Source organism: Camelina sativa, chromosome 8, assembly GCF_030686135.1.
Source record: "Camelina sativa cultivar CO46 ecotype springtype chromosome 8, ASM3068613v1".
In the NCBI taxonomy this organism is placed as follows: Eukaryota; Viridiplantae; Streptophyta; class Magnoliopsida; order Brassicales; family Brassicaceae; genus Camelina; species Camelina sativa.
The window spans coordinates 27140039-27163575 of NC_141887.1; the positions used below are offsets into that span (position 1 = coordinate 27140039).

The 23537-nt window shown below is 35.4% G+C and overlaps 4 protein-coding genes across 7 annotated transcripts; 3 read left to right on the forward strand and 1 right to left on the reverse strand.

The window, feature by feature from the left end:
- Nucleotides 1–837: 837 nt before the first annotated feature.
- On the reverse strand, nt 838–3699 carry LOC104708424 (myb family transcription factor PHL5-like). Its single transcript, XM_010424994.3, has 7 exons — nt 2957–3699; nt 2632–2854; nt 2122–2198; nt 1994–2033; nt 1808–1862; nt 1531–1600; nt 838–1367 (listed from the first exon to the last, which is right to left on the reverse strand). The coding sequence occupies exons 1-7, from the start codon at nt 3380–3382 to the stop codon at nt 1128–1130; spliced, it is 1131 nt and encodes a 376-aa protein (XP_010423296.2). The 5' UTR covers nt 3383–3699; the 3' UTR covers nt 838–1127.
- Nucleotides 3700–7874: 4175 nt separating this feature from the next.
- On the forward strand, nt 7875–8797 carry LOC104708425 (uncharacterized). Its single transcript, XM_010424996.3, has one exon. The coding sequence runs from the start codon at nt 7907–7909 to the stop codon at nt 8546–8548; it is 642 nt and encodes a 213-aa protein (XP_010423298.1). The 5' UTR covers nt 7875–7906; the 3' UTR covers nt 8549–8797.
- Nucleotides 8798–9132: 335 nt separating this feature from the next.
- Nucleotides 9133–12495, forward strand: LOC104708426 (protein EMSY-LIKE 2). 2 transcript variants are annotated; one of them, XM_010424998.3, is made up of 11 exons: nt 9133–9426; nt 9555–9603; nt 9796–9950; nt 10050–10159; nt 10257–10347; nt 10457–10615; nt 11216–11284; nt 11449–11676; nt 11757–11825; nt 11915–11978; nt 12187–12495. In XM_010424998.3, exons 3-11 carry the CDS (start codon nt 9843–9845, stop codon nt 12228–12230), a joined length of 942 nt encoding a protein of 313 aa, XP_010423300.1. In that variant the 5' UTR covers nt 9133–9426; nt 9555–9603; nt 9796–9842; the 3' UTR covers nt 12231–12495. The 2 variants fall into 2 exon arrangements, with proteins under 2 accessions (XP_010423300.1, XP_010423299.1); XM_010424997.2 differs by having other exon boundaries at nt 9257–9603.
- A 285-nt stretch (nt 12496–12780) lies between these two features.
- On the forward strand, nt 12781–15033 carry LOC104708427 (zinc finger CCCH domain-containing protein 52). Of its 3 annotated transcripts, XM_010425001.3 has the most exons (4): nt 12845–13111; nt 13630–13690; nt 13790–13825; nt 14256–15033. In XM_010425001.3, exons 1-4 carry the CDS (start codon nt 13039–13041, stop codon nt 14839–14841), a joined length of 756 nt encoding a protein of 251 aa, XP_010423303.2. In that variant the 5' UTR covers nt 12845–13038; the 3' UTR covers nt 14842–15033. The 3 variants fall into 3 exon arrangements, with proteins under 3 accessions (XP_010423304.2, XP_019084487.2, XP_010423303.2); XM_010425002.3 differs by lacking the exon at nt 13790–13825 and having other exon boundaries at nt 12781–13111; XM_019228942.2 differs by lacking the exons at nt 13630–13690; nt 13790–13825 and having other exon boundaries at nt 12781–13111.
- Nucleotides 15034–23537: the final 8504 nt, after the last annotated feature.

The following is a 23537-nucleotide window of genomic DNA, read 5'->3' on the forward strand; positions in this document are numbered from 1 at the left end:
TGTTATCACAGTTTGTAAAAAGAACTCTAGTAATAAATATATGATTCAGATGAATTTATTATTAAAGGAAATCTAACATATGTAGTGTATGTAGCCCATTAGCTTAAAAGTATAATATTTAGTGGACATAAAAGTAAATGATTTTGGGCTTTTATCAAACCAGCCCAAGCTAGTTGTAACCTAAAGATAACCGAATCAATTTAGTCACAGCCCAACGAGATGACCGACCGGGTATTGATGAATTAGCTGACAAACCAACAAATTTATTGATCGGAAAAACGAACAAAGAGAAATATCTCGATCTTGTCTTCGAAGTAGAACCCTAATTTTACCCGAACTCAAGTTTAAATTCAATTACACAAGATAAATATTGTTGACAAAAAAAAATTCTCACAATAACCAACACAATAAGGAAATCGAATGAACCATTCAAATTGGGACATTAAACCGCTTATTACCAACTCAAAAGGGTGGTCAAAACAGTTTGATGTGACGTTGGTGCCGAGGGCTAAATGAAAATCATGAATGGTAACGAAATCGAATACCACGTTTTTGGTATCCAAATATCCAACCTAATTCATTTCGTATACTCGCGTCTCTTATACGTATATATATGATCATTTGACTGACTCACTCATCACTTCCATGCAAAAGTTTTTTATACCGTACCTTAATCTTGAAAAGCATATTAGAGAGTTAGAGGCCGATTACTTTTCGTAAACATCACCAAACTTTCAGAGAAGAAGACAAATATATAGGGGATAAAGAAACTGAATATTCAAAGTAGAAATGACTAAGAAATTAAAAGGAGAAAAAGGTGGGGTTCCTCGTGCACAATTATAAAAGTAGCGTTACTAATTTAAGAAGCCATCTCTTCGTGTGAGTTTTTAAAAACACAAAATATAGTTAATTAAGAATAATCTCACACATCTATTACTCTATTGACTAATGAGACCCCATCACACACCACTTGCACACATTTAGTACCTGATTCTGTTTCCAAGTGTTAGTGTGTGTAGCACTTTGGACATTCTCTTGTCGCGACTCTTATGACTTTATACCATTTTGAATAGAGTAGAAACATGCTTTTAGGCCTTTTCTATGTAGCCAATATCTCTCATTTTTTTTCAACTAATCTTTGACTGGAGTTGATTGTCTCCATAACTTGTTAGCATCAGGGCTTCAGTGTCGTCTTGTACCAAGAAAGGTGGCGGAGGATCAGGAGTGTGATCGGAAGCGGGAAGAGACAATGATGCTTCAGCTTCGGGTGTCTTCATTAGACTCTCTTTTGTTTTTTGTTGTTGTTCCATCATTATTTTCAACTGTTTCCCTTGTTCTTCAATTCTTAGTTGTAGGTTTCGTTGAATCTAAAGAATGAAACGTACATGAATCAAGATAAGTGTGGTTATTAAAGAAAAAGTATCTATGTAGATAATTATCAGAAAACAGTTCCATAAAACTATAAAAAGAGTCTTATCTATATCTAATATAGTAAGAATGTAAGATGTATAGTTACAATTCGTAACTTACCTCTAGTTGCTCATGAAGATGCCTCTGAACATCTAGTTGAAGCTGGAGTGCCTCTTTAATCTGTACTCCACTGTATCCACAACATTATTAAAAAAATTAAATCATTAACAAGTCATTATTTATTATTTTCGAACAAGGTTAATCTTATCGTGTTGCTATTGCTACGCTAAGCCATTTGGTCATTAACGTTGGATTTATGTGGAGGAAAAATATACAGAGGGCTAATTAGCTAGTAATAAAGAAAATATTAGTTTTGGCACAAAAAAGAGAAACGTACGTTTTTGTGTCAAGCTGAGACAGCTCTTTACCACAAGCTCTCTTCTCAAACTTGCCTGCAACATAAAACTCTTTACTTTCACACAAAAAAATTAAAATAAAACTATTTCGATTTGTATAACTCCAAAATAAAATTTACTTTTATCGCAAAAGAAAAAAAAATTAGTGCAGAGATTAATTAGAGTACCTTCTAGAGACTCAGGCATGTATTTCGCAATCCTATACTTCTGAAAATTAAAAGCCAAAAACTATTTAACAAAAAAAAAAAAAATGGAAAAAGGGAGATATATAGAAGAAGTAACCGTAATTACTAACCTGTAAGTGGCTTTTAACATGAAATATTGTGAGTCCATCAGAATCCATCAGCTTCAATATCGCCTTGGGCGTTGCCTCTGCATAGTTTTCCACCACTTATACATTTTAGTGACCCACCAAAGAAACAAGGACACTTTAATCCTTGAAACGGTTATGTAATACTTTTATTGAAAGATGTATACATTTTATCCAAATAATGCAACAAAAAGGGGACACTTTTTAATCCACATGCACATAGTGTTATATACTTATATATGTGAGCATTATATCTTCATTAGATCATTTTTGATATCTATCCATCCTATGGCTATACATGTTCATGATTCATATGCATGTCAAATATAACTTCTATTGGGTAACCAAGAAGTTCTAGGTTTTAGTAACTTCTTCAGACCGAAGACTAAAGCAAGTTATAATGGTCCCCCTCTTGTAGCATATGCACTAGCTAATATGACTTTATGCTAAACAAAAGCGACTACATAAATCAAGTTAAATGGTTGTGAGACTTACTATCAGCACCACCAAGGCGATTAACGCACTCTACAAACTTCTCATGAAGATCTTGAGTCCATCTTATTCGTGTCTTGTTCACACAGTTAGGAGACACCGACCCTCCATGGGATGAGAATGAAGTATGAGAAGGAAATTTTGGATGAGTTTGTTTAGGTTGATGCGATGATGAGAAATTAAGATGTGTTACATTAGAATTACTATAGGTCCTCCTGCATAGTTCCTGTGGAGAACATTTTAAACCATCAAGTAAGATCATCATTGTTAAAAATATATATCTATAAGAAAAAGAAAAAATAAATAAAGGGCTTTTTTTTTAGCATACTTGTGGATCTTGACTTGCTTCAAAAGAAAGCGAGTATGAGGCTGATGAAGCATTTGCTGCAGCGAAATCTTTCGCGCATGATCTTTGATATAATGGCTTCATATATTGATCCGGAAGAGGCAGCATAGGAACCATCGATACGGTTTGGTCTAATGATGATGTATGATCCGAAGATTGATGATGGTACGGATGAAAACAGGAAGGGTAGGGCTTCGAAGATGAACATTGTAAGGGGAAAGATTGATTGGCCGAGCAATCGAATGGAGGAAAACCCGAGAAGGTTTCGGTAGTCCATGGAGATGATGGTTGATTGTATTGAATCATATTATTCAAGTTTTGTAAATTAAACGGCTGAGGCGGTTGTGGCTGCGACTGTAGCTGGCTTCCTTGTGAAGCGTTTGAGAATTCAAAGTTGATATTATCCATCAAAGAAGAAACAAGAGAGACACAATTAGCCAGTTTTGCATCAGAAACATATGATCTTGTTGTACGTTCAATGATATATTGAACGGACGGAAAATAAAAAAGTTATAAGTTGAATGAAAAAAAATAAAAGGATTTGATTGAACAACAAAAAGAAAAAAATTCGGTAGAATAACAATCGAGATGAAATCTAAAGGGTTTTGGTTTTTGGGTTTTCAGGAATCTCTCTACATTCTCCAAAGTCTTCAGGTGCAAGAGGGATGAGTATTGATATAAGGCCAACGCCTTTTCTTTTGATTATTCTCAAAATGGATAGGAGTGCGCAATTTTTAATTATCCAATGGCCATAATTGCAAAAGTCCAAAATTCTTATTTCAATAACAAATACTATTTAAGTAGTTAGATTAATTAAACTTCCACTTGCATGGACCTTGTCGTTATTCTTCTTCATTTGTAGAAACATCAGAAAAGAGTTTCTTCACAAAAATAGTAAGATCGCACGGAAATCGATTATAGTACCATTAATACATTTTAAAACCCTAATAACAGATCCTGTTCAACCATGCATACATGTATTATCATTTAATCTCAATATGTATGTATCTTTATATATATGATGTATATATCTAACGTAAATTGTATGATCAACAGAATTAATTCAAATTAATGGATCCAATTGATAAGATAAAGCCGTATATGTTTTAAAAAGTTGTAAACTCGTAATTAGTAAACGATATCAGAATAGTTCAAAGCGTATAGAAATAACAGTAGAGAAACGTGGAGGTACAACAAATTGAAAATAACACTTTTAATTATTATTTTTTAAATCATTTTTTTTTACAATTATCGTTTTTATGATCGCTAATTGTTAAAACGGTATACCTCATATAGCAATGGTACATGATTATCAATCCAAAGCTAGCTAGATGGTTGACCAACTCACCCTATATAAACAATTTTGTTCATATAGTTTTGGAAATCTTTTTTTTGTTTGCTTCTTTTGATAAGAACTATAAGAAGTTAAGATTATAACACAACCACATTACAGATTATGATAAAAGAATAATATTACTGATCCTGTAACAATTATACGAAATCATCTATAACTCTCCAATCAAAACGAACTTGCGTTTTGTCAAAACTAAAAGGTTGATTGGGTTTCGGATACACTTGAACCACTGAATATAAAAAACAATATTATTATAAATATTTATATCTCAATTCCCAATCAAAATTTGTAGAAACTATATTCTTTTCTACCCAAGATATGGGAGAATATATTTTACATGAGCATCTTTCCATAATAATGTAAATTATAATGAGGATTCTCGCATAAATTTCATACGTTTTTTTAACGCCCATGAGTTTGGTAGTCTAAAAAGACATATCGTATTATTCTGGATAGGATGCATAAAAATAGCTTTCCATCTTAAAAAAAAAAAAAAAGTTTTGTTTGGCCCAATGCAACTTCGTTATCATCTTCTCAGTTTTGGCTGAATTGTTCATTATTGTTGACATTATATTATTTATTATTTGAGCCAATTAGATTTTTATATTCTTAAAAAATAAAATTAAAAAATTCATTGAAGAGATTCAAATTCCACTTCCAAAAGTTTGCTTAGAGGCAAACCACATTCCGCACCCAAAAATTAATTTAAGAGGCAGTATCGAATTCCATTCCATACTCTACATTAACTAAGTCTTTTTACTTAAAAGTAGTTAAGAAAACATCTAATATATATCGTTCCTATTGTTTGTACATCTTGCAACATACAAGCATTAGTTTTGTTATCTGATAAGTATTTGTGATTGGTGTTTTCCCATGAACGGTTTTATCAGATGAAGAGGTTGTCGTTAACAAAGATATCTCTATGACTATGAGTTTATTTACAAGAAAGAAATCAAAGCTATACCAACAAATTTGACGTGATACATTACGTCTCAATTTTTATTTTTTTTAACAACAAAGCAACGTTTTATATTTAAGCTAGAAACTGACGTTTTTTTTATAAAGAAAAACTAATTTGAAGTTGAAAATTTTGTGTGAGAAAAAATACAACTTAGTGTTTGCAACGCCTCGACTTAAGTTGAAAGATTTATATGAATTTCACTATAATTTTAATAATGATCTGTAACGGTGAAATGCCTTACAATGAAACAATTAATACGTATACGTTAGTACTCTTTGTATAGAGGTTCAACATAGTGATCTTTATTTCTTGTCACGTTCGTAGATTGTACGAGGAGTTGATATATTCTCTCTTGTTGTAAAATTGCTTTAGATGGTTTATTTCTTTCTTTTAAATAAGTTCGAAGTCGTTGCCTCAAAAAAAAAAAAAAAAAAAAAAGGAAAAAAAGTTTGGTAATTGAAAATAACACAACACAAGGTGGACCTCTAATTAAATGATTCAAATTAAAAAATGGAAAGCCACAGTGGAACAACTGTAAGATTCCTCCCTACGTGTTAAAATATTGCCCAATACTCTTCTTACAAGTTGCACTTCCCACTTTTGTTTTTAAAATTACATTTCTTCAGACAGGTCTTTCATTTTTTACTCTGTATATTTCTTTAATTTCGTTTTTTATTATTAGACTTTATATTCGTCTTGGCCAGTCACAAATGGCCCCCCTGACGCGTGTCATCGTGTCAAATATATGATAGTTTAAAACTCAGTATTTTTTTGTTTGTTTAAAATAATGTTCGACATCGAGGTGAAATTTATTTATTTGCGTAAATTATTACCTTGTTGATAATTTTTATAATTTTGTTCTGATAGCAGAGACAAATTTGGGTAGACTTTGTTATAAGGGCAATATTTGAATAAACTTGACCTTAATTTAAAGGTTCTTCTATATCTCTATGTGTACATTTGAAGTTCCCCAAAAAAAATCTGTTAAACAAAAGAATCAAGATCTGCAGCCGGAATTTATAATACCCTATTAACCTTATAAAAATATTTTAACATTACGCTCCGAATCTCCTCATAAGAACAAACTGTATCATAGATCTCAAAAGAAAGAAATACATATCTTTTCTTAAATATACTCAAAAATTGACTCCGTCTAGGTTAAAAACCATTATGAGCATCATAGCTACTATGTATTTTTAATACTTTCTGTTTATATCAGCAACATACAGATGTATGAAAATTAAAATTCAGGTGTGGCATAGCCAATGATATTAACGTAAACCTTTTCTATTACATGTACATGATGTACTTCATGTACACCATATAATTTTATGAGCATATCCTGCTGTGTATTTAATTAGTTCCAGACTCAAGGCCGTAGAGAAGCCGAATTGATTCTTTACTTTTGATGGGCTCAAAAGATACAAATTAAGCCCATATTATTAGAGGTTTTGTCTTCACCGTTGGTTTGTGACAAAAAGTCTCCATGATTGCGACTCTGCGAGGACACGCTGGATCAGGATGGATGGATATACAGTGTCAGTATACTAGTTCCTTTTTCTTCTCTGACTATCAAAAGTCGTGTCACCGCAAAACGTACATATCGTAGTTACCTTTTTTCCATAAAACGCAGTTGAAGTGCTTTCTATCTTAGTCTAGTCAGATGCTTCTCCGCTTCCGCTTTGTTGGGGGACATGGTGCATACGAATTTCGTTATGTAGAATTCTAACTTTGGAAATATACGCAATGTAATATAGAATTATAAGTTATATATCGACTCTGTATATTAGGTCTTCAATTCAAATGATTATAGGTACAACTAATTGGAATTTATGTTTTTTTTTTTATATATCTAGTCAAAATAAATATAATTCTAACCCATTTAAATTGGGGTTCAGAGGGTCTCTGCAAAAGTAATCGGAACTAACATCTAAAACCACACAAAAAAAGGTTTACTGAACTTAATTTAGAAATAAGGAATTTACATAGTTTGAAATATAGGAAGCGGGGTTTTGTGGAATATTTTTTTTTATAGGAAGTGGATCATATGTGGGATCCTAGGGATTTGTTTTTCGACATAAAAGTGTTCTACAAAATTCATGTGGTCTAAGATTCGTCATCCACCTTTATTTACTCGTTTGAATCAAATAGTAAACAAGTCAGGTTTGTTACTCGATATTACAGACCAATTAGCGTTAAACTTTTGGTTATCCACTTAACCTCGATTATACACCTTAGCTCAGGAGTGGCAGAATAAAAATTAGCAAAGATGTGAAAACTGTTGTTGAAATAAAGACAGTACAGAAGCAAGGATCAGTGTCAGTGTCAGACTAGTAATATTAGTTACTTGAATCTAAAGTCACTTCTACTCTCTTTCAAATCTGTGATGTTCCTAATATTCGGCAAACATGTCAGATTAAGTGGGCTCACACTATCCCGACCAGACCACAATTAAAACCTCCAAAGTAGAGTAGAGTGGCATCCCTTTAATTAGTCCCAAAGTAGCAGGGTCTTTAAGTAATTCCACAAGCTTTCATAACCTTTAGTACAATTCAACTAAAGAGTATTAAAGCCCTTTGGTAACCAAAGATTTTCTAACGAGAAAGAGTAAGAGAGAATGGCACTGCCACTCAAATCAACATCTTCTATGTCTTCTTCTCAATGTTCATATTCATCATCACCAAACTCAACCTCCATGAAACTCAAATCCCTAATCCAAACTCTCATCTTTTCTCATGTTTGTCGACTAATCCGTGAAATCTCTAGAGCTTCATCCATTCTTGTTAGAGTCTTGAAGAAGAAGCAATACAATCTCTTATCAGTGTCTTCTTTACGCTATCCAAAAAGAGCCTCCAAGAAACAAAAGAGCAATATTTTGTTCGGTTCTTTCAGACTTCACTACAACTTTTGCTCCTCTCACGTAGTGCCTGTCTCTGCGCTAAGACGTCTCCCTCAAGAGCTCTACTTAGCTCATCTCCAGTACGACTCCACTTGGGAGTCAATGTATTCGACTGAATCAATGGATTTTCCCGATGATTTTGATGATGATGATATTCAAGAACCATCTCAGCTTACTAGCTATCTAAGACAGCTAGAAGATAAGGTTAAAGACGACAAAGAAGAAGGAAAAGAGATGATGATGATGAATGAGATTGATAAATTGGCTGATATGTTTATAGCAAATTGTCATGAGAAGTTCATGTTGGAGAAGGTTGATTCGTATAGGAGATCCCACGAAATGCTGAACAGAAGCAGTTGATAATGATGATGATGATGATGATGATGGGGGCCAGTCGTTTCTTTAATTTATTTTAATGTAATTTTCACTTTTTCTTTCTTAACATGCTTTGAGTTTTCTAAAAAAATGTGTATTGGAAGCATAGAGGATGGATTGTGTGGTGTTTGTTGTGTTACAGTCTGATGATGATGGTGGTTGGTTTATAACTAGAATTAATAGACAGTCCAAAAAGGAAAAGAGAGGATGAGAATGGAATGGATTTTTGTATAACTTTGGCTTTTGGTGGGTTGAGTTCTTTTGTTAGTATCTTCTGATATTGTTGTTTTCTTTTGTTGTTACCAGGGAACCAATTCAAATGTTCTCTACTTAATTATCTAACTTTTCTATGGAGACAGTTTAACATACAATAAGCAATTTATACGGTTGTAAATGATTTTCAATTTTAGATGTGAGTCTAATAATTTTATAAAGATGAATTTGCACCAAATTCTTTACCAATTGAGGTTCATATGATCTATCTCATGTGTAGACCTACCATACGGTTGAAAATGAAACTACCCCTTTTCTTCAAACCAGTTGAGGTTCAATTGACATGTAAGCTACACAATTGGATCACAAATGATATGACATTTTAAGAGATCCTTTACCTATAAACTATTTGGGCCAAAGAGGCCAATATTATCATACAAATAGGCCCAAATAAAAGAAACGAAACAAATGCGTCGTCTTGTCATTAGAAGAAGAGCTTCCAAAGAGTTCCGACCAAACTAAGGTTTCTCTCTCCTCCAACTTGGGAACTTCTCTCTCTATCGCACGCTCAGCCAGCTAAAACACTAACTACACTTGCGCTTTGTAAAGATCAATCTTTGTCGCTCCCTATAGCCAAAAACACAAAAAAGGTTGTTTCTTTTTCTCAATTTCTCGAATTCCCAACGAATTTATCCGTTCATCACTCACACGTCGGATCTCATCGTCCCTTTATTGCGTCTCTCCGTTGGGATTCAATCTTTTCCTCTTCGATTACTAGGGTTTCTGTGTAAAGATTTCGCTTTTACGGAAGGGTTCTGAATACGGCGGTATGTTTTATCTCCTCTGTTTTCGTAATTTGGTTTGAGCGATTTTGCTTTTGTTCATTGAGAGATCCAGCGGTTCTAGGGTTTGATTCAAATTTTTCTCTTTGTTAGGGTTTTAAGAATTTTAGTGTTTTGCACTAACTCCAGTGAGTCTATACATTTTCTGATTGAATTTATCTGAATTTTAAATTTCAGAAGAAGGTTTGAAGAAAAGGGGTAGTTTCATTTGGATGTAAAAGTGTATGGTAGGTCTACACATTGATATGGAAGCGCAGATTCATGTACTTGAGCAGGAAGCTTATTATGCTGTATTAAGGGCTTTGAAAGCTCAAGCGGATACTCTCTCTTGGGTAAAAGTCCTCTTTCTTCCTTTTGTCTTTAAAAAAGGTTATTATTACTAAACTCTACTGTCATATTGAACGGCTTGTTATGATCTTCAATTTCTTTAGGAGAAAGCAAGCATGATGACAAGTCTACGTAAAGAATTGAGGGTATCTGATGATGAACACCGAGAGATGTTGAACAATGTCCAAAATGACGATATTATCGAAAGAATTAAGTAAGAATTCTGATCATTTGTTGTGTTGACAATAAAGCTAATGTTAACATGAGATTCTGCTGTATCTTGTACTTAATATGATGTTATGTTATGACAGTGATTCGAGAAAGGGAAATAAACAGTCCCTCGCTGTTGTTCCTAGTCCGACTTTTTCAGCTTCTCGGAAGAAACAGAAGACGTTCCAATCCGTAAGACTTCTCGTTTTAATCTTTCTTCATAGAAAAAGTTAGTGGACATCTGTATTTGCATATAGTTTTGTGTTATCTACTGACCGTATCATTTGTGATGCACATGCAGTATCCGTCGATTGGTTCTACTAGGAACAGGGTAATCAGTAACCGTGTAGTAACAGCAAACGAACCTGCTGAAGCTCTTATTGGAAGAAAAGTGTGGACAAAATGGCCTGAAGACAACAGCTTCTATGAAGCAGTAGTTACACAATACAATGCAGATGAGGTAACTTCTTAATTCTTATGGCTGATACCTTTTTATTTAGATTGTATCAGGAATTCGGAATACATCTAGTCATATGTTCGACAGTATATCTGTATGTGTCGAGGTGTCTCCTGTCCTTTAAACGTCAAAATGCTCCATATAACTAATTGTGTCCTTTGTTAATAGCTTTTATATCTGACATCAACGCCTTTGAGCCTGATCAACATTTAATAGTTAAGTTCAGAGTTAGTCTGGTGCAAGAGCGCTGCAATTACCCTAGCTGGTTTGTAGTTGATTGTAACTGTGTTTACAGCTCAGCAAATATAGTCGAGTAGAGAGCTAATAGGTTAAAGTTTAGGTAAGATAAGCTGGAGTGCTCTGTATTGGTCTAGGATCTTGGTTTAGGCATTGGTCAAAAGACTTCTCTAGTTATCATGGTTTAGTTCTTGATAGTCTATAGTGTAGTTCTTGTTGAATTGAAGAAAGGAGGTGTTTACTAATTTGAATCCTATCAGGGTGTATGTGACTGGTTGAAAAGTATACTACGACTTTGAAATATCTGGAAGTTTGGAACAGTATTTAACATTGAACATAACGGATGCACTCATTGTTTCCTCACAGGGTCGACATGCGTTGGTATATGATATAAACACAGCGAATGAGACATGGGAGTGGGTTGATCTTAAGGAGGTAATGTTCACGAGTTTTTGACATTATTATGTATTAAGGTTTTCCTGAAAATGTCTTTTGCGTTCATTAGTAAAATTACGTGGGATATATTTTCTATAGTGTATCCATCTAGTATGATACCATTTTCAGCAGAACCTGAAGTAGGTTAGTTTATATAATTGCAGATTCCACCGGAAGATATAAAATGGGATGGAGAGGAGAATGGTGTAACTCTAAATGTACGACATGGCGGTGGAACAACCCGTGGGAATCGAGGAACCTTAAGTCATGGTGGTAGAGGGAGAGGTCCAAGAATTCAGCCAAGAAGAGAACATTTAGCAACAGAAAACGGTGGTGGGAGGAAGTTTGTGGATGAGATTGAATTGTTCAACACAGACTCACTTGTGAAAGAGGTACGTATCTCTATCTCTGCATTTGTGTTTCTCTTTAGGCTAAAGGCTTTTTTTGATGTTGAAATCTTTCCTCCCGTTAGGTCGAGAGAGTTTTTGATTCCAACCTTCCTAATCCACATGAGCTTGATAAGGCCAAGAAGCTACTCAAGGTGAGAGATATGATAAGAACTTTGTGATGAGATATCTATTTGAAAGAAACAGTTAAAGTGAAACTTGGTGTTGTTATTGGATGATACAGGAACATGAACAGGCGCTTATTGCTGCCATTGCAAGGCTTGCGGATGCTTCTGATTACGAAAGCGGTAATAAATACGAACAGATGGCTTTGTTTACTCTTATGTTTTATGATGCATCTTCATATCATTTTCCCATCCTGAGAGTGATTAGTCAGAACAGTCATGTACTAAAAGATCACTAACAACAACATAATTTGACAAGCATGTGTGGATCATTGAAAGACCAATAATGTTATTAATTATCATGGTTTTTGTGTGGTTGCTGATGAGTCAGATGGAGAAGAACCGTATTCGCATGAGCTTACATTGCTTGGATGACAGTGGGATAAAGAAAGAGATTCACCATCATCAACCTTAGGGAAAAATGACCTGCAAGATTACTTTTTTTTTTCTTCTTCTTCTGCTTTGCTTTGTGGGATCCCTGCAAAAAGATTTTGTTCATCTGATCCACTTGATGAACATCATTAGTATTCTTCTACGTTGTGTTTTCAGAATGTATGAAAAGAATCCCTAGGAATTTTTGTATGTAAAGAGACTATTAGCGATTTTTTTTTTTCCATTTTGAAAACAAGTTGGTAATCAAGTCGCATAGTTACTAGTTACTACGTATAACTAAAAATAAGTTGTTGATCACATTTCTAGGTTTAACGACCAATATTTAGGTTAAACTTAAAATGTGACTATAAATAAAAATTAAAACGCGTCAAATTTATACGTGAATTAGAGATAAATATTGGGAAAATATTGTTTTGGTTTGTTCTTATTACACTTGCAAAAGCAATTAAACTTCAGTCTCATCAAATAACTAAACTCTATGGTTATTAAATCTAGAGGTATTATAAAATTAATATTAATGCATATAGTTCCTGGTCTTTTGGTGTTTCCTGAAATTTTAATTTCTTTTTAAATTAATTATTAACAAATTTTCAATCAAACCTCTCTATCTTTATATTATAGAGCTGTGGCGACGATGATGATGATGATGATAAACCCAAAAGAACTTTAAAGGATAAGAAGAAACGAAAAGGCTCAAATTACGAAAATTTGAGATCCAGTCTCATTCTCTTTCATCAGTCTCCCGATTTCGGATTTCACCTTCTCCCGATTCCATCGATATCTCAAGCACATGGATGCTCGAAAGAGAGGACGCCCTGAAGCACACAACTCCAATGGCGGAGGATACAAGAGGTCTAAGCAAGGTTAGCCCTCCCGTCTCCTATTGGGTTTCGAATTCGAGATCTTTTATGACAAGAGACAATTCGGTTTCGTTAAAAACAAGATTTTTCTTTTTTTTTTCTCTCGTAAAGCATGTTCCTTTCTCGTTTGGGCATGTTCTTGTGTTCGATGCTTCTTTTGTTCATTAGAGAGATTACTCGCAAACCCCTCTATTTGAGAGACTTGGTTTCTACTGTTGGAGCCAATGAGTTTGTTTGCTTCTTGTTCCTCCTTTGTGTTCTGCTATATTCATTAGATTCATCAGTCCAGTCGAATATAAATAAGCCATTAGCCTTTGTCTGTGGCCACTCAACATACTTGATTGATATATATATATATATATATATATATATATATTGATCTATATGTCAACTCAAGGCGTTGAGTCTGAAATGCATATAATATAAAGGCAGAGGGCACAGTGGATCTAATTACAAAATGATATCAGATTGAAAATTTTAGATAAGTTTAACCAAGTAAAAGCACTTAATGTTTGCAACAGAGATGGAATCAAATTCTACTGGTTTAGGAAGCAAATCCAAGCCATGCACTAAATTTTTCAGGTTATTAATCTAATTTTTTATCCTGATTGGATCCTGAAATTAACAAGTAATATTGTATAAAATTGTGCTGTGCTAATGAAGTGGATAGTTGTTATACAGGTACGTAGCACTCTGTTCATCCTTAAACACTCAAATGTAACAAACTGTGATCCCTCCTAGAAATGGATAAGCTTATATGGTTATGGAGAATAATTTTGGAACTGAATTCTACTGGTGAATCTAATATATGAAAATCAACCAAAACTTGTCTTTGTGTTTATTACTTCTGCTGTTTGATGGTAAGGAATTTGTAATTTTGTATATGCAGCATTTAACATTTATTCTCGGGTAAGGTTCTTCTTGCATTATCCTTGTGCTAGATTTGAGTCTTAGGCTCCAGAGAAACATGTTACTTCACTGGTGATAGAGAGATGTAATAGAATCTGTTTTATTTTTCTTTCATCATTTTTGCACTGAAGCTTATTGCTTTGTCGAGAAGGTAGCCATAGTGCAATATTTTTATAGATATGTCATTGTTTTCTTTCTCGGATGAAATTGCTGATGCATATTACGCTTTCTGTTGCAGCACTTCTGGATGTCCGTTTGGTGACAATTGCCACTTCTTGCACTATGTACCTGGTGGATACAATGCTGCAGCGCAGATGACAACTCTCCGGCCATCAGTTGCTCAAGTTTCCAGAAATATGCAAGGATCTGGTGGTGCGGGTGGTAGATTCTCAGGGAGAGGGGATCCAGGATTAGGCCCTGTATCAGTCTTTGGTGCTTCTGCTACTGCCAAGATCAGTGTAGATGCTTCTTTAGCTGGTGCCATCATTGGAAAAAGTGGAATCCATTCAAAGCAGATATGCCGTCAAACAGGAGCAAAACTGTCAATAAAAGATCACGAAAGAGACCCAAACTTGAAGATTATAGAGCTAGATGGAACATTTGAGCAGATCAATGTAGCGAGTGGGATGGTGAGAGAGCTTATAGGGAGGCTTGTATCAGTCAAGAAACCTCAAGGGATTGGTGGTTCTGAAGGGAAACCACATCCTGGGAGCAGCTACAAGACCAAGATCTGTGACAGGTTCCTTAAAGGGAACTGTACATATGGAGATAGATGCCATTTTGCGCATGGTGAAGCCGAGCTGCGCAGGTCAGGAATGCCGTAATTATGTCTTTAGACTCTTGAACAGATTATGCGTTTGTGTTTCTGTATGGGGTAAGGCATTGTTAGCTCCATTCTCAATTTATCATTGTGACCTTTTGCTCTGTTTTTTGAAAACTTAAGACTAATTGGTAAACTTTAGATCTGTGCTTTTACTTATTATCACAGTTAAAAGCTAAGTGCACATTTAGGTTTCTTTTGCATACTGTATTAAACAATTACGTACTTGTTTTGTCTTAAGAAATCATGCTCTAATGATACTACAACCATCGATCACAGAACCGGGGACGATGTCGTAACCGGTTAATAACCGACATCAGTCGATGCTGTATGACTGTGTGTTAGACAAAAGTTCGTTCACAAGCGGCAAAGGCCAAACTATAACTCGCGTCGACATTATATATCATTCTCTAACGAGTCTACTCTACCGCTTCGAACAGATCAAAACATCAAATAACCCAAACCAAAAAAACTCGGGTTTGATGAATTCACAGCACATTATTTTCGAAGTTTTTTTTTGGTAATGACATTATTTTCTAAGTTTTTATTAGACGTTTAGTGGAAAATAAAATTAAGGTCGGTAATGGATCGAAATTATAAGCCCAACTAATAAAGGCCCATTATTGTACGGGTCTTCGGAGTTTTTCCAAAACTTTGTTACGGGGTTGTGTGATGATATTTTAATCAAAACTCTGAATTATAAATATCAACATCTAAATCAAATAAAATGGAGACGGAGAAAAAGTTCAATATTATCATAGGCAAAACATTAAAACCAACTCTACAAGTAGTAAAACAAATTCTTAAGGTTTTTTCAATTAATTTTTCTAATGAACAGAAAAAACACAATATAATACAAAAATGAGTGTAAATGAGAAAAGAACAAACACAATTGACACCAACATTCTATATTATTGTGAAGATGTTTTAAAAATATTTAAGGAGAACAAACGTTCTTCCAAATTTTTATGGCCGTATGCAATGTAAGAAATTGTTCATCATCATCGGAAATTTGCTATTTGTTTAAATATATAAATTTGCTATTTGTTTGTGAAATTTGCAATTCGTCGTAGTCGCGAGAAATTATGGTGCGTTTTCAGCCTAACATTGTTTATATTTTGATTCTTCTATTGGATTTAAGTATTACATCTGATTATTTATTTGCTATCCATGAAGAGAAGAACTAGTGGCTCGCTCGAGCACTAGTGACGGATCCTGGGCGACGCGCATTCATCGACCGCTCAGAGCAAGATGTGTTGGATTTGGATATCCTTCGCTAGGATATCCAAACAAAACAAACTCGCGTTGACGGAGGTCACTACATCGCAAGTGAATTTCTCTCTGCTCGGCTTCCCATCATCATTGAGGAGATGCGGAGTATCGTTGATTTGCTAGAGTGGGGTCTAGTCCTCAGGTGCTCTAATCCTTCTGATGTCCAGGTGCTGGATTTTGAGCTTGCTGGTTTGAGGAATTCAGTGCAGAATCTCATTGTGTTTTTCCGAGACAATGGTGCTGCTCCTACACATGTTGTTACCACCTTCAAACGTGCACGCACCCAAGCTGGCGAAGAAAATAATGAGTTTCTTGTCCTGCTTGATCGGAATCCGCACCAACGGAATGAAGGATGTTCATTTGGCCACAAACCGGTTTCAGCTGTGGGACATATATGAACTTGCTCGTGAATCTTTCCCTGAAGATGTGGATGAAGAATTTCTCGCTTTGCTCACGGTCATGAAGGCTTGGAGGAATGTTCCTTCCCCTTGAGGTATTTTTAAAACATCTTCACAATACTAGATAATGTTTTGATGTCACTTTGAATTTGAGTTGGCGATGATTTCATTTTTGAAAATGAGATGACATCTTCACAAGACTATCTCTTGCACTGCTCCTTTTCTCATTTGGAACATTGTTCTTGTGCTGTATTTGCTCCTGAATTTTCCTTTACCTTTACTTGTCTTTTTAGTTTTAGTCTCAACATTGCTTACTCCATCATTCATTAGATTTTGGCTTTTATTGCTTACCCCAATGACTCTGTGGATCTATTATGTCTAAGTCATGGCTTTGGTATATACTTTGGGCTTCTGTTTGCTTTTCTTCTTAAGCTTGTTGGATGTCATCTCATTGTCATTGTCTTTATTTTCAGGCTCATCTATGTCGGGCAAGAGCTTCCTCATGACAAAGGTTTCAAACATAGATGGTGTCTCTGTTATTGCTCGTAGGGGTGTGCTTCTCTTCTCTGATCTGAGTAAATAAGATTTCAGCTAAATTCTCTCTCTATTTTCCTCCTAATTCCTAATGTGGAAAATCATAGACACATGAAAATTATTGGAATGTTATGTTAGGATGCTTTCTCTGCTTTTGTTGAGCCCACTTTGTTTTCGTGGTAATTAAGTCATTTAATGATACCAGTCACTTTTGTTACTTTTTAAGTCCATTATCATGGTGACTTCTAGCTCCATTATCATTGTTACTTCTTGCTCAATTTTATCTTTTATTTTACTGTTCTGTTTTGGAAACTTTGGACCAATCGGGAAGCCTCTAAAGATTCGACGTGTGCTTTCTAAGTTATAACCACAGTTTAGCGAAGTGCAACTCTAGTTTTCTTATGCATACTAAGTCTTATTAAACACCACTAAGTCTTGAGATTACCTCATGAAATGAAATGAAACCTAGCTATTTGAGAATCATATTAAACATTTTCACTTCTTCCCTCCTTTGTCTAATCTTAAAACTATGAATAAGAAGTCTTGTACATAAATTTCATGTAAGATGAGATCATGTACAAGACTATGAGCCTGATGAAAAGTAGATACAGAGAATGAGAGACAAATGTGTGCTATTCTTTTGATCTCCTCTCAGTGCCTGTGCAAACAGAGAAGATCAGTACCAAAAGAGATCAATCCCTTACGCAAAAAACCACTAACTACGTCAATCCAAATTTCTAACACCTCTCTTTGTAACAACCCCATTTGTTTTTATTTTTTGCTTTTTTCTTCCTCTCCTTTGATATAAGTATTTGCCTTGAGAAAGATGGGTAATGTTGGTTCTGCGTGAAACTTAGGCTTCTTCTTTCCCGCTTCAATATCTTCCGCTGAATCTTTTAAGTAGGTGAATGAATTGTTAAAACCAAAGCACTATATGGTAAGTGAGCTTTTGGTATACGATGTGTAAACTATATGTTGGCCTATCTTTGTCAGCCTAAACGTCTTTTACGTAAGATATGGACTTTTGAGGTACATCATTTGCAGATTACAACAGACCAAACGCTAATAACTCCAAAATCAGGACCCACGATTTTGACTAATTAGTAGAGATAGATTGACTTGTTCTCACCAATTAAGTTGGTGAATCAGTCACTACGTGACGTTTACATATCACTAGTTTTTATTTTGTTACTTCTTTCGCTACGTACGTCTTAATTATTTAGTTATGTAAGTTTCTACCTATATAAGTATATAAATGCATGCACTTAACACAACAAAAAATTTGTATCATTAAGTGACAGTTAATGCAAATAAATCAAATAGTACAACTTTGAGTTTTATGACAATCATCACTAGTGGTGACTTAATGACTTTTTAAAAACAAATGCTCAGATTGACAAAGTATCAACATATACTATATGAAAACAAACAAAGTACAACATTAACTTTAAACATCCGTTATAAGTAGCCGTAGGCATGCATCTTCAGGTTAACATAAAGAATTCCTTTAAAAACAATATCGGGGATTTGGAAGCACTTTAACTATCTATCTTTTGGAATATGGGGCCAACATCATAAGATTCAAAGAGTAGTTTGCACACTCAAGTTTATGTTATGTATTGTGTGGTATATATAGATTGCACACTCAAGTTTATGTCATGTATTGTGTGGTATATCATTTCAAACCACTGGGACTGGGATAAAAGTTTTGTCTATATAAATATATACTTATTAAAAAGAAAAGAAAAAAGTGAAAATAAAAGAAGTGGTGGGAGTTTCTTTTTGCACGAGAAAGAGAACACGTGGAGTAAATGTAAGTAGACATTGCAAAAAGAAAATTGGATGTAAGAAAAAAAAGGCAACAAAAAAAAAAGACGAAAGTTAGGAATCGAATTCCTCTCTAAAAAGGATGCATGGGACACCTTGGTAACAATTAAGCTATGTAACCAAACTAACCGAGTGTATTAGATAATTTTTAATAAGTACCATGGGGCACGTGCCCCACCCCATCACTACTACATAGATCCGCCCATGTCAGTGAATACGGTTATAAGTTTTTTGACGTGGTTAATTTGAATTCGTACTAAGAGAATAAATGAAGTTTATTTGGCCACCAACCCGTTTGGCTTATGGGACATATATGAATTTGCTGGTGAAGCTTTCCCTGATGAGGACGAAGAATTTCTTGCATTGCATACGGTCATGAAAGTTTGGAGGAATGTTCTTTCCTATTAGATATTTTAAAAACATCTTCACAATAATATATAATGTCTTGGTGTCACTTGCGTTTGTTTGTTTGACTCATTCTTGTATTGTAGTTGTACTATGTTTTTTCTGTTTATTAGAAATATTATTTGAGAAACTTTTGTTAGCTTTAATCTTGAGACTTTGCTCTACTGTTCGATATGTAGAGTTGGTTTTAAATGTTCTAGCTTATTCTTTAAAAGCAGATATTTTGAAGATGGTGATTTCTTAAGTGCAGATATTGGAGATAGACCATCTTATGCATGGAGAAGCATTTTTCACGGGAGAGATCTCTTGAAGAGAGGGCTTAAACAAATGATTGGTGATGGTGAGTCTGTTTTTGTCTTCTCGTTGGATCCTGGATGGTGTTATGCGAGCACCCCTAATAAAGAATATCATCTTTGATTTGGATTTAAAAGTGAAAGATCTCATTGATGTGGAATCTCACTCTTGGGATCTTTCAAAACTGGATTTTTATTTCTATCCTAGAGATGTAGAGTTGATTTGTAAATTCAAGCCAGTCCCTTTCTCAAAGGATTTCTTCATCTGGGAACATACTAAAAGTGGGGACTACTCGGTAAAATCTGGTTATTGGGCTGCCTATCAACAAGAGAAAATTGATCTGGTAACAGAGGCCTTAATGCAACCTTCAATCCTTCCTCTAAAAGATCAGTTATGGAAATGTAGTACAGTCTCCAAGATCAAAACATTTATGTGGAAAGTTGTTTCGGGTGGCATTCTTGTAGCTGACAAAATGATTGCCAGAGGTCTAAAAATCGACTCAAGATGTCAGAGCTGTGGGCTGGAGGGAGAATCGACAAACCATGTCCTCTTCACCTGTCCGGTTGCTAGACAAATCTGGGCACTTTATGACTATCTGTCTCCGATTTATGGGTTCGATTTTGAATCTCTATATCAGAACATGTATTACCTGATCCTTGTGAGGAAAGATAGTAAAGTGCAGGTTGAGATAAGGAAAGCCTTCCCTTGGATACTATGGCAACTATGGAAAAACAGAAACTTGTTATGTATTGAAGGCAAAAGATTTCGAGTGCCTGAGACAATCACAAAAATCAGAGAAAATGTCCAGAAATGGTTTCATGCTCAATCCTTGAAGGAACGAGAGACAGAAGCTGCAAGCCATAACCTCATACAGGTAAAAAAGCTCTGGTCTCCTCCCCCCCTTAGATGGCTAAAATGTAACTTTGCATCATCTTGGGATAAAAAGTTCAATGTTAGTGGAGCAGCTTGGGTTTAATGAAACCGGTGAAGTTATATTGCATAGCAGAAAGTCTTTTGCTACGATTCATTCCAAATTGGATGCTTGCGTACAAAGTTGGCTTTGGTCTATTGAGAGTATGATTAGTCACAAGTTCAGTAAAATCATATTCGCTTCAGAAGATATAGAGTTAGTTGGAGCTCTTCAGCGGCCAAAAGCTTGGCCTTCTTTCTTGCTGTATTCCAGGATCTTAGAAGCAGCTTTGGGTAATGTATTGGACTGTAAAATTTTTTTGGAAGACAGGAACTCAAATCTTGGTGCTCATCTTATAACTAAGAGTGTAACAAGAGAGGATCACCGTCAATCTTATGTAGCAACTGGGTATCCGTGTTGGCTTCAAAAGTTTTTTGTAGATGATATGGCTAGAATCTTAGCTTAGATTTAGCTTGTTATCTGGGTTGATTGCCCTTGATCCTTTTTGTATTACCGTATATTCTAATCAATCAATATAATCCTTCAGTGAAAAAAAAAAAAAAGATATTGATCTTTGTCAACTCAAAGTTTTGATATTCTTTGGATCTTGATGACATCGTTTGCATTAGTTACTGGTCTTACACGTTCGGAGCTTAAACCAGTAACTATCGGGAAACTGAAGGAGCGCCGTTCTTGAGGGTTAATTTCTTCAATCTTCTTCTTAGTATAGTGCTTGAAAGGGAGAAGGGAGCGAAGATGGGCTCTACTTGATTTGCATGCTCTTGAGTATTTTGTTAAAGTTGAGTACACTGACTGGCGACCGCAAATACCTGGATACCTTTGACGAGTCAACTCTTGTTCCAGAAGACCAGTTTCTTGCTCAACATATGGTAATGTGGTCTTCCTACTGACTTTTACCGTCTATGTTTTTTTTCTTTTTCTTTTGTAAGACGAAATATTGACAAGTCAACTCTTGTTCCAGAAGACCAGTTGTATCTTACTAGCAATCGTACATTTTCAGGGTCCTTCTACAATCAAGGTTTCTGCTCCAACCGTCGAGATCACAATGCAGTCTTTTATCTGAAAATGTGGGAAGCTTAAGGGGAAAATAGCAAATAAACTAAGAGTTAGTTGGAAAAGCCGAGGTTTTAAAAGACAACAAATCACTTCCACATTACAATGTCGGAGCAGGAGACATCCTAAAGCTGTCTTTATGATGATTAACGTGGCTTATGGATGTGTGGAGCTGTACATATGGAGATAAGAGTCATTTTGCGCATGGTGAAGCCGAGCTGCGGAGGTTAGGAATCACTTAGTTATGCCTTTAGCCTCTTTTGAACAGATTAAGCATTTGTGTCTCTGTTTTAGTTAGTGCACTGTTTACCTTCCAGTATCATTTTGACCTTTTGCTCTGTTTTTAATTATTTGATCGATTGTTTCTTGCCACTAGGTTTGAAAACTTTAGACCACCAATCAATAGGCTCAGAAGATTTGACACGTGTGCTTTTTAATTACCATCACAGCAAATTTAAAAAAGACTTAAAAGTTAAAGCCCTAAAATTAAAATCTAAGTGCACTAATTTTGGTTTGATTACACTAAATAATACAACCACCATCGATCACATAACCGGGGAAGATATCGTGAACGGTTGATTACCGATATCACTCGATGCTAACGGTCGTCGACATGTGACGAACTCCGAAGCCTAACACACGTCGTTCTGTTCACAGAACCGTGGACGATGTCGTAACCGGTTAATCACCTACATCAGTCGATGCTGTGTTAGACGAACGTTCGTCTACAAGCGGCAAGCCGGCAACGTTCTTCAATCTTTTTGGTGAATTGCTTGAAAGGGAGAAGGAGGAAGGACCAGAGATAGTCGTAGTTGATTTGCATGGTTTTGAGTATTTCGTTAAAGTTGAGTACACGGACTGGCTACAAAAAATACCTGGATACCTTTCAGTTGTGAAGAAGCCACCACCACACATGCAGCCTTCACTGGGATCTGAGGATACAGAGCCCAAGATACAAACGTTTGACGAGTCAACTCTTGTTGCAGAAGACCAGTTTCTTGCTCAACATCCGGTTATGTGTTCTTCCTACTAACTTTTACCGTCTTTGTTTTATGTGTTATTGTAAGACTTGTTGTATCTAACTAACAATCATACATTTTCAGGGTCCCTCTACGATCAGGGTTTCTGTTCCAACCGTCGATGATGGGCAATTCATTGAGATCACAGTTCAGTCCTTGTCGGAAACGTGACAAGTTTGAAGGAGAAAATAGCAAACAAGCTGGAGTTGAGTGGGAAAGCCGGGGTTTTAAAAGACGACAAGTCACTTGCACATTACAATGTCGGAGCAGGAGACATCCTAAAGCTGTCTTTGTGTTGATAGACGTGGCTTGTGGATGCAGGGGAACTTTACATATGGAGATAGATGCCATTTTGCGCATGATGAAGTCGAGCTGCGCAGGTCAGGATTCACTTAGTTATATGCCTTTAGACTTTTCAACAGATTAAGCATTTGTGTTTCTGTTTTGGTTGTTAACGCATTGTTTACCTTCCACTATCATTTTGACTTTTTGCTCTGTTTTTAATTATTTGATCGATTGTTTATTGCGACTTGGTTTGAAAACTTTAGACCAATCGTTAGGCCTCTGGAGATTTGACGTGTGCTTCTTAATTGTCATCACATTTAGAACTTAAAAGTACTTAAAATAATATGTTAAGCCCTAAGATTTAGCAAAGGGCACCTTTAGGTTTCTTTTGCATACTTTATTTTGTCTTTGATTACACTAAACAATACAACCAGATCATATAACCGGGAACGATACCGTGACCGGTTAATTACCGACATACTAGATGCTAACGTTTCGTTGACAAGCGGCAAACTCCGAAGCCTAGCACGCGTCGTTCTCTATCTTCTCTACGACTCTCAAGGCTTCAACACGTGTAAGACCAACAACTGCAATACAAACCTACCACCTCTTGTTTAATGACACGTCTCGCTGACGTGTCGTCAAGAACGTAATAAAATAATAGTCACAGTTTTTCGAATAT

Excerpts from the sequence above, each read along its gene's own strand:
- LOC104708424 (XM_010424994.3), bottom strand. The coding sequence starts at position 3,382 with ATGGATAATATCAACTTTGAATTCTCAAACGCTTCACAAGGAAGCCAG. Across the intron at positions 2,034-2,121 it reads ATGTTAAAAGCCACTTACAG|AAGTATAGGATTGCGAAATA; the intron begins GTTAGTAATTAC and ends TTTAATTTTCAG. Across the intron at positions 1,368-1,530 it reads ATCTTCATGAGCAACTAGAG|ATTCAACGAAACCTACAACT; the intron begins GTAAGTTACGAA and ends TTCATTCTTTAG.
- LOC104708425 (XM_010424996.3), top strand. The coding sequence starts at position 7,907 with ATGGCACTGCCACTCAAATCAACATCTTCTATGTCTTCTTCTCAATGT.
- LOC104708426 (XM_010424998.3), top strand. The coding sequence starts at position 9,843 with ATGGTAGGTCTACACATTGATATGGAAGCGCAGATTCATGTACTTGAG. Across the intron at positions 11,285-11,448 it reads AGTGGGTTGATCTTAAGGAG|ATTCCACCGGAAGATATAAA; the intron begins GTAATGTTCACG and ends ATATAATTGCAG. Across the intron at positions 11,677-11,756 it reads CAGACTCACTTGTGAAAGAG|GTCGAGAGAGTTTTTGATTC; the intron begins GTACGTATCTCT and ends TCCTCCCGTTAG.
- LOC104708427 (XM_010425001.3), top strand. The coding sequence starts at position 13,039 with ATGGATGCTCGAAAGAGAGGACGCCCTGAAGCACACAACTCCAATGGC. Across the intron at positions 13,112-13,629 it reads ATACAAGAGGTCTAAGCAAG|AGATGGAATCAAATTCTACT; the intron begins GTTAGCCCTCCC and ends TGTTTGCAACAG. Across the intron at positions 13,691-13,789 it reads CCATGCACTAAATTTTTCAG|GTACGTAGCACTCTGTTCAT; the intron begins GTTATTAATCTA and ends GTTGTTATACAG.